Source organism: Thermobia domestica, chromosome 17 (assembly GCF_964235325.1).
Source record: "Thermobia domestica chromosome 17, izTheDome1.hap1.1, whole genome shotgun sequence".
Lineage (NCBI taxonomy): Eukaryota > Metazoa > Arthropoda > Insecta > Zygentoma > Lepismatidae > Thermobia > Thermobia domestica.
This window is the reverse complement of record NC_137470.1, coordinates 185,957,368-185,974,749: the sequence shown is the minus strand read 5'-3', so window position 1 is coordinate 185,974,749 and position 17,382 is coordinate 185,957,368. Positions and strand designations below refer to the sequence as shown.

The 17,382-nt window shown below is 35.1% G+C and overlaps 1 protein-coding gene across 1 annotated transcript in view; it reads left to right on the top strand.

The window, feature by feature from the left end:
• Positions 1-16,243, top strand: part of LOC145674536 (uncharacterized) — a 61,644-nt gene extending 45,401 nt beyond the window's left edge. The window contains exon 2 of the mRNA XM_081744693.1: positions 13,796-16,243. Within this exon, the coding sequence (XP_081600819.1) occupies positions 13,796-13,938 (143 nt within the window). The 3' untranslated portion in view covers positions 13,939-16,243. The remainder of the gene's footprint in view (positions 1-13,795) is intronic.
• The last annotated feature ends 1,139 nt before the right edge of the window (positions 16,244-17,382 follow it).

The following is a 17,382-nucleotide window of genomic DNA, read 5'->3' as shown; positions in this document are numbered from 1 at the left end:
GGTGTATTTTTCCCTTTACGTTGGCCTATTTTAACTTGAGTTCAGACTTTCAAATTTCATCCTATTTTCCAATGAAAAGTGGCTGTAATTCAACAAGGAACTAATCATATATGATTGACACCTATATGTGAAATTCTAATCCCTCCTAACTATACCTAAGTATATAAAACTACATGAACTGACATGAGTGGGAGGAAACATGAGAACATGAGAAAAAGTTAAAGGGATACTCCCGTTTGACGTGGAACGTCGAAATTTGGCATTATTATAGGTTTGCAGGACTAACGACAGGAAAATTGCGAAAAGTGAATATTTTTAATTTTTAGAGGGGGTCTAAAGGGGGGATGAAGAATTTCCCCATGTTATTTAAATTGATCAGTTTTGGACCTATAATCTCATGTTTTAGGCACTCGGAATTAGATTAAAAACTTGAAGTTCGTATGCTTGTACGTTTTCGTTAGCATTACCTAAGTAAATCAGTAAAAAATGAAATCTTTAAGTCTCTTATAAGTCTCACGGTTATGCCGGTTAGGCTAAAGTAGACCGTGATGATGAGAAATGAGTGAAATGAAGAAAGTGGGAGGCAACGGGAGAACCCCGATTAAAAACCCACGAGCACGGTGCTTGTCCACCACAAAGTCCACACGGCGCGAGCTGGGATCGAACCAGGGACCCCAAGGACCAGAGGTGAACGCTCTACCACTGAGACACCGCTTGCCAAAAGTGAATATAAAGAAACTTGAAATTCGGTAGAATTATGGGTTCAAGAGGTGCAAGACCGTAGGCGGAGCAAAGATGGGGGTGGTTGCGAAGTCCGAGCTGGGCAAATTCAGGAAGTATGAAGAGGCAATGCACAAAATTCACTAGTGATGGAAAGGCTGATATATAAGAGATGCGAGGCAATAGGTCGAACAAACGTGGGGGTCACAGTGGATCAGATTATGTAAATTTTAACAACACAATTCCTTGCATAAAAGTGCACAAAAAGAGAGAAGAATATTTAGGAAAATAACATACTATTAAAGCCTTCAAAAGATTACATCAAAATAAGAAAAAAATGTACAAGTAAAAGAAATAATGGAAAATATATTGCACAAAAATTAAAAACATGAGAAAATGTAATATAATAATTAGCTAAAGAAAACCTATGTAGAAATTGACAACACAATATACTATGAACGTATAGAATTGTCCTAGGAAAAATAGATGACTTATTCATGAACATTGTCTTGAGATATTGCTTTTAATTGAGGAGATTGTTTATTAAGAATACCAAGTATTAAAATCTCTTGTTAACCGTTTGAATATTTTTATATATTAGAGTACAAACCAAGTTATAGTTACAAGGAAAGAGTCGAAAATTTATAGAGTTATAACATGGAGTTATGACGTACGACAAATCTATGATATCAATGTTACCACGAATTATACTGTAAATAAATTATGTTTGCTGTGAATTTATTCGTTCAACGAGGAAAATCAAATTGAGTTTAAAAGAATAGCATCATTGATTAAGGTTCTAAATTTAAATGTTAAATCGAAGCCAAGCCAAGAAAGAAATAGCATCAATAGCTTGGGAGATCGACATCAAATTTCTATTTCATACCAAAGCATCATACTTTAATTGGGATCTAACATAAGCACAATATAGAACTATCTACGTTAAAACACGTTTAAATTCTCTGGCAACCCATTTAATAAGAAATAAGTTCATTCTTGCCTTTAACAAAATATTAGGCTTATCAGTAAGTCCATTAAATAGTAATTTATTATCCACAACAATACGATCTTTGGTCGTTGAAACAATTTCAATTTATGATCATTAATTTTGTACTGATAAATTGATACACTGGTTTATAATACCCTGGAATATAATACTGTTTTAGTTTTATTCATATTCACAGGTAATAATAATAATAATAATAATAATAATAATAATAATAATAATAATAATAATAATAATAATAATAATAATAATAATAAATACACATACTCACGCTGTCCCTTGCTACTTAATCAACACAATGTTGTGTAGACTTTTGGGCGGTTGGTGCGGAAGCTAAGCGTATGTTAAATATAAACAATTGGGGCTTTTAATCATGACAAATATAACTTACCTATGGTGTACAGCTAATTGAAAGATCAAGGAAGCAACTAATTTGGATTTGCTAATACTACATTTTCGGAATTATACTATAACTAAATTATTAGATAACTTGACTTGCTTCAGAATATAATGCCAAACTTTCGTTTCTGTGGCGATACACCTCCGGCTTTTTTAAGCATCAAAATTGTGTCTCCCACGATCTAAATAAGAGGAAATATCTACCAATTTTTCAGAAAATCTATAAGTTTGTCCCTGGGTAGAAGTGTAGCAAACAAAACCAGCTTCTCATATACATCCAAGTCAGAAGGGAACTCGTCTTGTTATTTTGTTCGTTGCAAATGGCGCCAAGGGTAAGGCAGGTAGAAAGGCTCAAAAATATTCTGCCATAAAATTGCCACAAAATGAGGTCTTCTCGTTCGAAGAGAAAGAACCCTTTGCCAAAGAAAATCGGCTTCCTCTCTATTTTTAAAAGACGAACAGAAAAATTCCTTCTCATCACTCGAAGGGGAAGCAGTTACTCATATGGAAAGTTTCTGGTACAACACTCCCACTAAATAATAATAATAATAATAATAATAATAATAATAATAATAATAATAATAATAATAATAATAATAATAATAATAATAATAATAATAATAATAATAAAATTGAATTTTTGTTGCAGGTAGATAAAACTTGCAAAGCTAGATTCTAAGCCATAAAACATTTATTTTTATTAGCTTTTATGTTAAATGGAAACTTTAAGTCAGTTTACCTCGTCTTATAACAATTTATCAATGAAAAAAGTAGGGGTTTAAAATAGGGGGAGGAAATGACAGAAGACAGTGCAATTGGAAGGGAAGTTCGACAGAGATGCTGTCTCTCGCCAACACTATTTAATATCTATCTAGAAGAGATAGTGAAAGAGAGGCTACAAAATGAACACCACACTTCGGAAGGAGGTAGAATGATTACATGTTTGCGGTTTGCAGATGATATGGCGCTTGTTGTGGAATCTGATGAGAAAATCAATAAGATGTTACAAAATTTGAGGAAGGGGTCTGAAGAATACGGGATGGAAATACATTTTAGAAAGACAAAAAATATAGTGATTGGAACGATGTGGTCTCTTGTAGAAATATGAGTGTAGAAAACAGAACAGGTGACCAGTTTTCGATACCTCTGTTGTATTATTTGTGACTATATGAAGTGTGAACGTGAAATAGAAGGATGGATAGGAATGGCGAAAGAAGCCTTTATTAGGAAGAAAATACTATTCTGTGGGACCTTGAATAGAGTTGAGAAAATGACTCATAAAGTGATTTGTGCGGAGTATTGTTCTGTATGGGTCAGAAACATGGACATTACACAAAAATGATTAAAACAACTGCAAGCTTTCGAAATGTGGGAGTGGAGAAGAATAGAGAGAATTAGCTGAGTCGAGCGGAAAATAAATGAAAGGGTCTTGGAAATGGTGGGGTAGAAAAGAACAATTTTAGGTATCATTAAGAAGAGGAACGAAAACAGGTTGGGACATTGGCTAAGAAGGAACTTTATCATGAGGGACGTGACAGAAGGTATGGTGGCAGGTAAGAGAGGGAGAGGGCGAAGGGGTCTACAATTAATGGACGATATCAAAACAGAAAAATCGTATGTGAAAACGAAGTTAGCTGAAGACCGTCCAGCATGGAAACTTCTCAGTTGCGGCAAGTGACCTGCCACTAATGGCAGAATACGTGGTGATGATATATACAATTATTAGTTGCCAATTGCTTCAGATTTTCTAATCCCACTTTTTTGTTTTTAAAGCATGGTACGGACCACACACATTTAAATTTTGGTATCTGCATAGTAGTAGTAGTAGTTAAGAAGTAGATAGCAATATTAAAACCAGTTGAGAATGCTCCAACAGCATCCTCAGAACGAACTTAAAAAGAATGCAGAGGTGGAGTGGGAAGGATAGCTATCGTTGTTCCTAGATGTAAAAGTAAACATTTTTATCCACGCCTTCTCTTTCTCGCAAAATATAATCTCTCTATGACTTACAGTTCTCGAGATATGGCTGCTTAAATATCTAGAAATTCGAACCTTTTGGCCAATATCTGGGGAACGGTGGCGAGTTGGCCAGTAGACAATGAATCAGCGGCCACCGGTTACTACTTGATACCAAAATTTTCACCATCCTGTAAGATATTGATCAACACCAATATGATCTCTGTATGACTTACGGCTCCCGAGATTTGGCTCCTTAAATTTCCCAAAATCGGAACTATTTTTTGGCCAATATCACGGGAACGGTAAGTCATAGAGAGATGATATTAGTGTTAATCAATCCCTAATAGAATGTTGAACATTTTCGTACCGTTATTAATTGATGGCCACTATTGGTGCCAAAATATTTAGCATCGTCTTAGGTATTGATCAATATCAATATCATCTGTCTACAAAATTATGGTTCCCGAGTTATGGCTCCTTAAATATCTAGAAATTGGCTATTTTTCGGCCAATTTCTCGGAAACGGTAGGAGTGTCGCAAAACATTTAATTACTTTATCTGATAGTTTTTGATGCTATATCGAATGCAGGGTTCGAAATTGAAAAAATAATCGCAAATATCAGACAGAAGAACTGACAGGCAGACATAAAGAATTCAGTAACGTACTTTTTAAGTTGGTTGAAAATTACAAATTTTTGTTTATGTTATAAACACAAAGCATACAGTATCTAAGTACAGGTCATTATTTATATATTTTATGAATTATGAGCTGTAAGTAATGACACAGATGTTTAGGGATCCACGGATCATTAATTGGGAAATACTAATCTAATATATGCGTTCAAGAAAAGCAAATGCAACATAAGTAATATATGAAACGTTGAATAGAAAGACGTCTATAATTTGGAAACAGAAAGAAGAACTTAAAATTGGAAAGACAAGTATTCTTTATTTGATTTTGTTTTTTTCTTTTACAATATTTATATGGTGCCTTCCATTTATATTCAGGCAGAGCATGTACCATCACGATTTCAGATATTGTTGAAAGTTTTTTTTTATAGCAACTAGACATGTTTTTAAGAGACCCATATTTTTTTGTTTTGTCGAAAAAAATTTTCCCGCCAAGTAATGGGCCATCAAAGACGGGGAGTACAATTTATGAATTGTAGAAGACATGGAAAATGGTCAATTTCGGAGCCTCACCATTCGGCTATGGAGACAGGTAGAGTTATAATTCTTGTTGTGGTATGTACATAGGGATATAAATAAACTATATTTTATTATAGTTTGGTTTGCGCATGCGTATCTTTTTGTACATAAATTAACAAATGAACGTCAATTTATCTGAAAAGTCGAAGTTTGCGAATTTTTTTCGAGCACTTCCGGTTCGAATTTTAAAATTCTGTTCTCACGGTTGGTAAGACCTAGTTACCCGCTTTCCGAAAAAAAAAATGTATCGCTTCTGTGGTCAACCGTTTTGTCGCAAAAAATTCGAGAAATTGTAAAATTTTCAAAAATCGCAATTTTTGGGCGCCATTTTCTCAAAAACACCATTTTTTTTTAAAATTCTGAAATTTTGTCAGATGGTTCAACTTTACATGAATAACAAACACACCAAATATCATTCTCGACCAATGCTTCATGGATTAACTGCAGCCTTTTAAAGTTAGCGAAGTTTCGCTAATTTTGATGTCACAGTTAGCAACACTGGGAACAATAAAAGTGCAATGATTTGATGATGTTTGTGGTTCATATTCATTAAATGAAGAATAAAAGGTTTTCTTGGCTAGTTTTTTATTATTTTGAACAAAGAGGCTCTCTGAAATATGAGCCGCCCCTTCTCCTCCGTTTTCTTAAACTGAAGTAATCTGAGGTGGAAATTACGATTACGAAACACACAAATTTCAAGTTCACTTACTTAAAATGGTCTTCGGGAACAAAATTTCACTTTTTTTCATCATCAACATCATCAAATCATTGCACTTTTATTGTTCCCAGTGTTGCTAACTGTGACATCAAAATTAGCGAAACTTCGCTAACTTTAAAAGGCTGCAGTTAATCCATGAAGCATTGGTCGAGAATGATATTTGGTGTGTTTATTATTCATGTAAAGTTGAACCATCTGACAAAATTCCAGAATTTTAAAAAATGGTGTTTTCGAGAAAATGGCGCCCAAAAATTGCGATTTTTGAAAATTTTACAATTTCTCGAATTTTTTGAGACAAAACGGTTGACCACAGAAGCGATACAAATTTTTTTTTCGGAAAGCGGGTAACTAGGTCTTACCAACCGTGAAAACATAATTTTAAAATTCGAACCGGAAGTGCTCGAAAAAAATCGCAAACTTCGACTTTTCAGATAAATTGACGTTCATTTGTTAATTTATGTACAAAAAGATACGCATGCGCAAAGCAAACTATAATAAAATATAGTTTATTTATATCCCTATGTACATACCACAACAAGAATTATAACTCTACCTGTCTCCATAGCCGAATGGTGAGGCTCCGAAATTGACCATTTTCCATGTCTTCTACAATTCATAAATTGTACTCCCCGTCTTTGATGGCCCATTACTTGGCAGGAAAATTTTTTTTCGACAAAACAAAAAAAAAATATGGGTCTCTTAAAAACATGTCTAGTTGCTATAAAAAAAACATTCAACAATATCTGAGATGGTGATGGTACAATTTTATATTTTTTTGCCTGAGTTGAAATGGAAGGCACCATATTTAATTGCTACGTATTTAAGTCCACCTTTTTATTATCCCCATGAATTAATTTAGAACTTTGACAGCCCATTACTCGTGAACCGAAAGCCTGCACAACGTATTTTCTACACTTGTTTATAGATCAAGGCTTACTACAATGCCAAATTTGCTCTCAATTGGACAGATTTCTTTTCTGTTTATTTTCGAAAATCTGACTCAAAATTTGGTTGCACATAACTCAGGAACAAGAAACGTGTATTCTATATATTCTACACATTTATATAGCAGGTCAAAGTCTACGATCATGCTAAGTTTGATTCGGATCGAAAACTTTGATGTATGGCTTTTTGTGTTCGAAAATCTGACTCAAAATTAGATCACCCATAACTCGGGAATCGAAACCCTGCACAACATAACATTTCACACTTTTAGACTATACATCATGTCAAGGTTTACAATCGTGCCAAGTTTGATCTCGATTGGATGAGTTCGAATGAACTCGTACCGAAAAAACGAAGGAACAGGCAATCATTTGCTGGGCAACATTCCTCGAACCAGAGATGGCGTCAGTCAATGAAAACTTCACCCATGACTCTCTGACCCACGAACCACTGGTGCTACGACCCACCGTGATTCACTCTGACCATGATATACTCATGATATACTCAATGTTGCGCAAAAATCGGACCCCCAATCCTCCATTAGGATATGTATTATAATGAAAGCGATATGATAACATTCTAGTTGGGATTGAAGCCTAACCATATAACAAAAGTCATTTCATTTGGCTTGACATTGGGCCGTGATGGTTACGCACACATAGTTACATTCATTATATATATAATTCATATGTAAGAGGTGATTGAAAATGTATTTTTTTCAATATTCTTAAAACTCAGAGGCTGTGTGTCTCGAAAGGCAAGTAGTAAGTCCTATTGCTATTATTATAATTGCAAGTATCAATATTCAGAAGTGCATGAATTTCTTTTTTCACTTAGATATACTCATCTCAGGTAAGTAAATAGAAACAATTGAAAAAGGTGGAAACATGGCGGCCTTGAAAGTAAAATACACACAAATTCACCAATGTTCAGAAGATGTTGTCTACAATGCACTAAGCAGAGTGGGTATGTGGGTCGTATGGATCAGAGTGGATCACTTGCATGCCGGGTCACAGTGGGTCACCTCCCGTTGACGCACGACCCACTGACTCACTCACAAATGTTGACCCGTTGACCCATGACCCACTCCGTCTCTGGTTCAAACGAACAACTTTTAATGGTTTCGGTTCACTTTGAAACACTCAAACAGCAAATTATTGTTGTTTGGATTCAGATTGAAGTTTCTTTCCCTGCAGCGATGAAGTTCATTCACTTTGACTTATCTTGGTTGAATTTTCTGAGCATTTCTTTACTCCAATTGACAGAAAACTTCGATTGAGTTGTGTGAGATCCAACGGCTTGAAAGTTACTGTATGTTTAGGTGACCATACAAAATCTCATGTATTGCTTTCATGCCAATGTTCAATGACTTCTTAATCTCACAGTATGTCACATAGTGATCATTCTCAATCATTTGGATGGACGATCTTCAAAAAATTCATCACTGAGAAATGTGTAACCAAGCTGGAATTCTGAAACCCAATTGTACATAACCCTATTGGCAATGGCGCATCTAGCCCGGGGTTGGGGGGCCTAGGCCCCCCAGTTTTTGAGTGACAAAAATAATTGAATTTATTATTTATGTACACTGAAAAAAGGTTTGGTGAGATTTACCAAAAAATTGATGCTGGTACACAAATCGTTTGGTCAATATAGCCCAAACAAAACGTTTGGTCACAGCACGAAATCATTTGATTACAATTTGTTTGGTTGCAGGAACCTAGTATTTGGTTACCAGTGCCAAATATGCACTTGATAATTTTGACCAAATAATGACCAAATAAATAGTATTTGGTTTGTAATACCAAAAATTTGGTTAAAAGGATCCTGATTTGGTTCTTGGAACTAAATAATTTAGTTGTAAATACTAAACCTACATTTAGTGAATTTGACCAAAACATTTGGTAGACCTAGAAATTACCAAATACCGTTGGTATAGGTACTAAACTGAAAAGTAGTTGATAAAGCTTCAAGAGCATTGCCAGAACGAACTTAACAAGAATGGAGACATGGAGCGGGAAGGATAACTGTCATTGTTCCTAGATGTAAAAGTAAATCTTCTTTTCCGCACCTTCTTCTCTTTCTCGCAAAATTAGCAAAATATCATCTGTCTATGACTTATTTTTCCCGAGACATGACACCTTAAATCTCCCGAAATTCCAACTTTTTGGCCAATATCTGGCGAACGGTGGCTAGTTGGCCAATAGACAGTTAATCAATGGTCACCGGTTACTATTTGGTACCAAAATGTTCACCATCCTCTTAGGTATTGATCAACATTAATATGATCTCTGTGTAACTTACAGTTCCCGAGATTTGGCTCCTTGAATCTCCCGAAATCGGAACTATCTTTTGGCCAATGTCATAGGAGCGGTAAGTCAGACAGATATTATTTGTGTTAATCAATCCCTAATAGAATTCTAAACATTTTCGTACCGATATTAGTTGATGGCCACTATCGAATTGTGATAATACGTTGTTCGTTGATAATACGGAGGTTATCGCAAAAGTGATGGGAACTTTTTTTTTTTTTTTTTAATGAATATGGTAACGAAGCAATAAATTCTTAAAGATGCAGATAGAGAGTTAGTACATATGTAAATATTGCGTGTAGGTTGGATGAAAATAAGTATCCCATAATACCTTTTTTGGGTTTAAACTATTCTTTAAAGCACAAACAAGAAAACTTTAAAGAAAAAAGTCAACAATCGTGTGCACTTCGTGGTACGTTTCCACTTATCTCAAACCATCTGCATTAAATGATTCCCACGGGCAAAAGCCCTAACGGAACCTCCAGAAAATGAAATGAAATCTTTTAGGTTTACGTCCCACGATTATGCCGTGGAGGCTAAAGGAGACAGTGATGAAGAGAAACAAATGACATAGTGGAATGAAAAAGTGGGAGGAAACGGGATAACCTCGAGGAAACCCACGCACACTGTGTTTGTTTACCACAAAGTTCATTTGAACTGAGTTGGGAACGAACCAGGGACCTCATACACCAAAGGTGAATTCTCTACCACTGTACTACCGCGGCTCCTCTCCACAAAATAATTCGTTTCGCTTACTATGTTTGTGCCCTTTATGTCAAAGGTGACAGTAGATTAATGGAAGGGAATAGTTGTAAAAAAATGGTTTAACGAAAATGTATGAAAAAACGGGAAAACCTCAAGAAAATTCACGATGTCCAACACAAACTCTCGTGGGAGGGAATCGAACAAGGAACTCCTTTGTAATTGAGGTTCCTCTTTCGCCCAATATTTCTTCGCACACTTAATTTTACCAAGAGTTCTCTAGATCTTCATCACTTTGGACACTATTCCTCGTGACAGACATACCAGTGGCATACGCAGAAATTCGTCAAGGGGAAATGGTCAAGTACCAAAATTCAGATAAGATAAATTTAGGTTATGATATTTGCATACATAATACAGAATATACATACAGAAGGTCAAGGTCACTATTTACATCTCTTCTAAAAATTAAAGGATCTATATGGGTCAGCGGAACGCTGGTTCACTATATTTGTTGATTATTTCTCGCAAACGTAACTCTACAGATTCTTAAAATTCTGTAATTTGAGTCTAAAAGTTTTATTTTATTTTATTTTATTTTTCTTTCAAATTTCAATAATTTCTGACATTGGTCATTTTGATACCACAGATTTTTCCTTTTTGGAGATAATACAATATTCTCCGAATATTTTCAAGAATGTAATACTTTCTGCATACCTGATAGAAGTCAAAGTATACACTCGAACATTTTTTGGTACTGGTTCAGTTTACGGAACCACAAGTTTGTAAAATTTACAGAAATATGACACAGTGTACAGAAGCTGAATTTTATGTTTACAAGTGGATCGTTACTAGTATGAAACCATGACAAGTGATATTGAAACCCGTATCATTGCAAAAACCCACTTCATCTCACTACCCTTGCTTTTGCGTATACCCACCTTCACATATGCGCCTCCTCCCTTCGGACGCCCCCTAAGCTACTGAATGGGCTCACCAGTTTTGCCCTGTTCTGACTCGGTTAAATAGCATTCGTGCTTTTAAGTGGACACCTAGGACAAGTTTTTTTTTCTTTTTTTTTTCTTTTCTTTCTTTCTTTCTTTTTTTTTTTTTTTGCACTGTAGATTCATCCCATAATCCAAAAGTTATATTTATACGCAAATCATAAAAGAATTATAATTTTTCAACAAATTTTGACGTATCTGCACCGTAAGGACGCACCACGTTGCTAATAGGGATGGGCACGAGCGAGTTCGAGCGAGTTTTCATTGAAACTCGACTCGAGAACTCGGCTCGAAAAATTTCCTCCAACTCGACTCGAATTTGACTCGATTTTTGAGTCGAGCCAAAACGAGCCATATGCTGTGTGTAGTTTCAAGTACTTTCTTCAAGTATTCTACATAGAAAATAAAATTATTATCAATGATACTACTACTACTATAACATTATTATTATTATTATTATTATTATTATTATTATTATTATTATTATTATTATTATAACAATAGACATGACAGTGTATAGACTTGAAAAATAGGTTATTTGTGTCTGAATACTAAAAACTAGTTGACTGCTGACCTCGATAGTCGCGAAGTCTAGGAGGCAAGGACATCGTTCACGAGGTTCTGGGTTTGAGTTCCGGAGAGGCAAGTATCCGGGCTCAAACCAAAAATCGTTAAAAGTTAGAGGGCCCTGGCCAAACATGTTCAAAACTGCTTGGGTTTAGGGTTCTTAAGGGCTCGAGCGGCTGGGTTCACAGCTCATTCCCTATCGAGCCGAGCCAACAGCTCACCCACTCAAACCGACACGAGCCGAAACAAACCGAGCTGATGGCTCACCCCAACCGAGCCGGCTCGGGACGATGGCTCACTTGAGCCGAGTAGGTGCCTTATCTCAACCAAGCCGGCACGAGCTCTTTGCTCAGTTGAACGGAGCTAAGCCGATTAACATCCCTACACGGGTTGGGCTTCAGCTTCGGCTCAAAACTTTCACCGTGCAAGTCTCAGCCTTGGTGGTGAGAACTACAGTATATACTTATGTTTCTGCTCATGACATTTGAGGCTGTCTCATCCATTTGAGCAGTGTCTCACCTCGTGAGCAACACTAAAAATATTCCACATGCTGCTTACATTTCTCATAGCTTTCACTTTCCAGTCTAATCAGGCATTGATTTCAAAACGAGTTAAACGAGCTAAACGAGAGAGCCATTTTTAAAACTCGACTCTACTCGAAACTCGACCTCAAAACAGTGACTCGACTCGAGAAAATTACCTTTGACTCGAGTCGAAACTCGACTCGAATTCGCTTCGAGTTGCGTGTCGAGTCGAATTTTAGCTCGACTCTTGCCCATCCTAGTTGCTAACACTCGGGCACCCCTGGTGCGCTCCTGTACTGACTCGGTTAGATAGTATTCGTGCTTTTCAGTGGCCTCCTAGCAGAAATTGGTTTGCGTTTTATACATCGTAGTTTCTATGCCATACGTTCACACTGAATTTATATTCATGACCACGTCACAGTTACAAATAGCGAGTGGCAACCCCTACCAAGTAAGCCAGAGTCAATACCAAGTGATATGGGTGAGAAACTAAACAATACTTCTTATTTCTTCCATATATTTTAGATTTTGCGCATCTGTAAAATGTGAATGCACCAGTTTATTTTGCAAACTTCTGGCGTTAGTGTCACTTTATTTACCCCTTTCAGGAAGTTTCTAGTGCGGGAGTTGGAAATGCCTCAATCCCTGCCCCTATAAGTTTGCCACCTGCTCTAGCGTCGTCAATAGAACTTGCCTGCTTCATCTGTATATAAAGGCCTATTTGTTACGCCAAATTTATCGCCACTAAAATAACCAATACGCATTACATTACAGTAAAGTAATATATACGAAAAAGTAAGCCTACATCGATTTTCTCAATTAATCACACATTTCAAATATTTATTCTGTGCTGCTAAATAGTCAGTTTTATTTGTCACTTACAAACGCTCAAACCACTGATAGCTTCCATAAAGATTACCCAGAAGTCAAATCGATACACGTGACTTTGTAACTAAACACTTTGGTCAGGAAAACCAAATCTTTACCAAATCACTTAAGATTTGGTTGGCATAATCAAATTACTGAACCAAATGTTCTGAACAAAAAAATATGGTGTTCTTGATCAAACACGTTTGGTATAAATGACTAAATTTTGTTTAAACTAACCAAATAAAGTGACCAAATGCCTTGTCCAAACAAATTTGGTATTCCTGACCAAGTCATTTTTTTCAGTGTATTCTTGCAAGTTTATAGTAAACACATAATATACTTATCATAATCTGGATTCTGGCTGCCTCCTCCCAGTTTTTACTTTCTACATCCGCATCTGCAGTGCTTTATCTTCAAAAGGTAAATAGTCACTTGATGCTTGATGATAAACTATATTTGACATAAAATCATTGTCAACAAATATTCACGAGGAATGTCCATTTCTCACACGAAACTAATTACTTCCTCAAACTTCTGTGAAAAATAGAAGAATCAGGTTAAAAAATAATTTAAACACAGAAATACACAATCTCCCTAATTTTAAAGTGGTGGAACGCTAACGTCACTCTATCTAAGTAATAGTTTACTAAACTTTTCCAGCAGTTCTTGTATCTCAAAATAGTATGGTAAGTCTTACTAATTTTATGAGTTTCTGAAAGTAGTGACAAGATATTTAAATATATGTGGTTTATTGCAAATGGCCATAATAAAGAAAATAAAAGTGATATTGTTTTCGATTTTGTGTACACAAATTAAGAAACTGCATAGATATTCTTATATTTATGATTTCTATTTTTCAGCGATGCGACCTTTGCAGCCGATGCAGTGTGACCGGAAACCGTACATGACGCCCCCTCCTCCCTCTATTCCAACGAGTTTACCATCTCCACCTGCCGCCAACACAGCGCACACATTTTATGACAACGTAAAATACACTTTGTAACGACACGAGATCAGGCAGGCAAGTACAATACAAAGTGCAAAAGTTTGGTGCCATTGCAAGAAATTCTTCAAAGTGGAACATTATCTACAATGTATGTTCAAATGTATGTTTCATTATATTGAGTTGAATCGATATATAATTTCTTGTGTGTTTGAATGTGTTTAAATTTACTGAGAAATCACAGGACTCGAACAGTACAACTTCAAATTTATGTTGACCCCAAAATACAACAACGTTGGTTTTGTCAGTATAAGTTGTATATGATGTGAAATCTAAGGTACACCTTGTATGATTCTCAAATGAAGAATATAGCTTCCACTTAAGTAAAGTTGGAGAACTTCAGTTATCAATTTATTATGTTACGTATAAGTGCAATATTCGTTCTAAATCGATTTTTAGTCCTCAGTTACTAGCTATTTTCTTAGCTGAATGTGCATTCACTCGATTTTTCGTAACACAACTACGATTTGTACAAAGTATAAGGATTTCTTTTATATTTAATTAAAGCATTCGAAAGTGAACAAAATATACTCTGTAGATTATTGCACACAATATATTCAACAGAAACTCTCGACGCCGTAACCTGAACCAATTAAAAGTTCAAGAATGTAGGAGCAGATTATGAAAGTTCTATTAGGGTCTAATTGTCCCTTATTATTGTTATTGGTGCAATTATGTAAAATACTCTTTATTGTAAATTCCTGAACAATATTGTTTCTTCCTAATAAATAGAAGGCAATTATTCAATGATACGAAAATCGAGTCTGCTTTTTGCACTTAATGTTCACTTTTTCAGCTTCTCTTCTATAAATGTTAATGTAAATGGGTTAAGTAATGTATTGGAGAAAATGAACAGAAGAATTCCAAGTGTTGAAAAGTTGTCTATTGCTCTCGAAAAAATAATAATAATAATGAATCTAGAGATGAATGAGGATTGTGCGTTATATTTATTTTATTTTGAAGTTAGAAATTTAATATTATTATTAAGAACTTTAATATTTTAATATTCCACGTTCATTTATTTGATAAATAGTGAATACATCCTATTCTATTTGATTTTAATCGAGATAGTGACGATATACAACATTAAATAACTTCGTTATTTATATCAGTGGCTCAAAACCGGTGTGTCAAGCAGTGCCATAGAGTGTGTCACGAACCCTAGAATTTAAACATCATTAAGAATTCAATAATTAGTTAAAACGAGTTTTGAGACAGACTGTACCAGTCAACGCGTCCAGCGGCGGCATCATCTGTGTTCAATGTATTACATGGAGTTACTACTTTTATACTCTTATGATATTTATTATTAATAATAAAAATCTAACAAGAGTATCGCAATGCTGTGAGCATTTAGTAAAGTGTGTAGTCTGTCAAAAAAGTAGGGAACCAGTGGCTTATATGACAATAAAAGTAAATTCGATAGTCCTGCAGTTTTGATTTGAAGGTTTAAGATGTTCCAGTGATCAGATGATAGATTCGAGTGAAAGCATTTAAAGGAGTTCGAGGAATGATGTGAGAGGAAAATTCTAAGGAAAAACCAAATGAACTATCTATTCCACTACAAACTTACATGACCAGCGAAAAATCAGGGACTTTTACGCTAGGAACTTGTGCCTTCCAACATTTGCCTGAGTTATTCCAACGATCCACTGATTCACAGTCGTACTGGAAAGCGACTCTTAATCATGTGGGTCGACTTATTGGAAAATTTCTGTATTGTAGAATGCGTTTGGGATGCACTCTCAACTATATATTTTTTTTCTCCAGTAGCATATAACTAGCACTGAAGTAAATAAATAGTACATTGAATTAAATAAATATTGCGTTCAAATATACTTTGAGAACTATTTCATATTTGACAGGGTATAGTGTCATTTGATAATTCCGACCAGTTTGTCTACTTGACATCGGCATCGGCATGATTCATTTCTATCCGTGGTCACATTAAATCAATTCCTCATTAAATACAATATTATTCCTTTTGGACTGATTTATAAGGCTTTCTTTACACTTCTTAAATCCTCTATAACAGACATATAAGGTACACTTCACAACAACACGCCAAGACTTCAGAATAACAACTATTTGTAAAATTATAAATACTTTCCAGTATATGTTTGATTATTGTAGGCTTGTGTATGTATATACATTGCGTTGTGTATTTATCACAAAACGCCTTTCTCACAAGTATATATTTTTAAAAAAGCAAACAAATAAATTTATGCTATCTGCATAAACTATACAAATAAGCCTTAATTTAAAGATATCCAGTTAGTAGAAAAATCCAACTTAAAGCCATGTCCGTAAATAATAATAATAATAATAATAATAATAATAATAATAATAATAATAATAATAATAATAATAAATAAGTAAAAAATTTTCATATAATAAATTTTTACCAATTTATTTCAGTCAACTTTGTACTTCTTTGGTTCATCAGAGCCTACCTTTTAGGTTTCAGGGAGAGAGTCAAATTTCTGTCTCACAGTCAATGCTTTGTTAATCAATAAATTAATCAACCGATAATAATAATAATACAATGGGAGGCTGGAAAGTTCATGAAATCACCAAGAAGAAGTTTACGTGGAAGGACCATTTTAATACACTATTCAACGTATTCCCCCCGAAGCCCAAATACACTTTCACAACGATGTTGCAACATTTCTAACCCTTGCAAATAGAAGTCTTGTCCTGCTGTGCAAACCAGCCCTCCACCTCCGCAATGAGGGCCTCATCGGATGGAAAATGTTTGCCTTTGAGATGTTGGGCCAGATCACGTAAGTAGGGTGGGTGAGGTACACAGGTGAAGCCCAGATCCACCAGCAGTTGCATGGTTTGAAGAAAAAAATGATGACACTGCGAAGCTCTTTCTTCTCGAATTTCATTAGATCTCCGCCATATCTTCTTACAGAATCTGTAACAAAGGAAATAACAATGATAACATGACCATATACGGGATGAGAGGTTCACAATATAACCTTTGTAATGACTACAATGGTATGTTTCAATTTTTATTTCTTCTTCATGATTTTATGAATTTTCCAGCCACCCTCCCCCATGGTAATAATGCTTACCAAACTTAAATTTCCATTTTCTTCATAAAACAAAGTTGATGCTGTATAGAAGCACTTTGTCTCCCAGGTTTGACATGTATATGTTCATAAAATTGTGTGAATAAGTCACACATTATTAAAATATCTTTAGACATATTTTATACAATTCTTTGGTGAGTTTCTTTCTATTTGAAGTGTATTAAATTAATACATTCAAGTACGCACTGTACCTGGAATTACAAACTATTTTTAAATTATAACTATGAAGATAATTTCGACATTTACGATAGCAATACCAAGCGTAACCATTTTACGATGGATGATTGAAATATCATGCATAGCTTACAAGATGGTACTGCAATAAATGATACAGCACAAAAATATT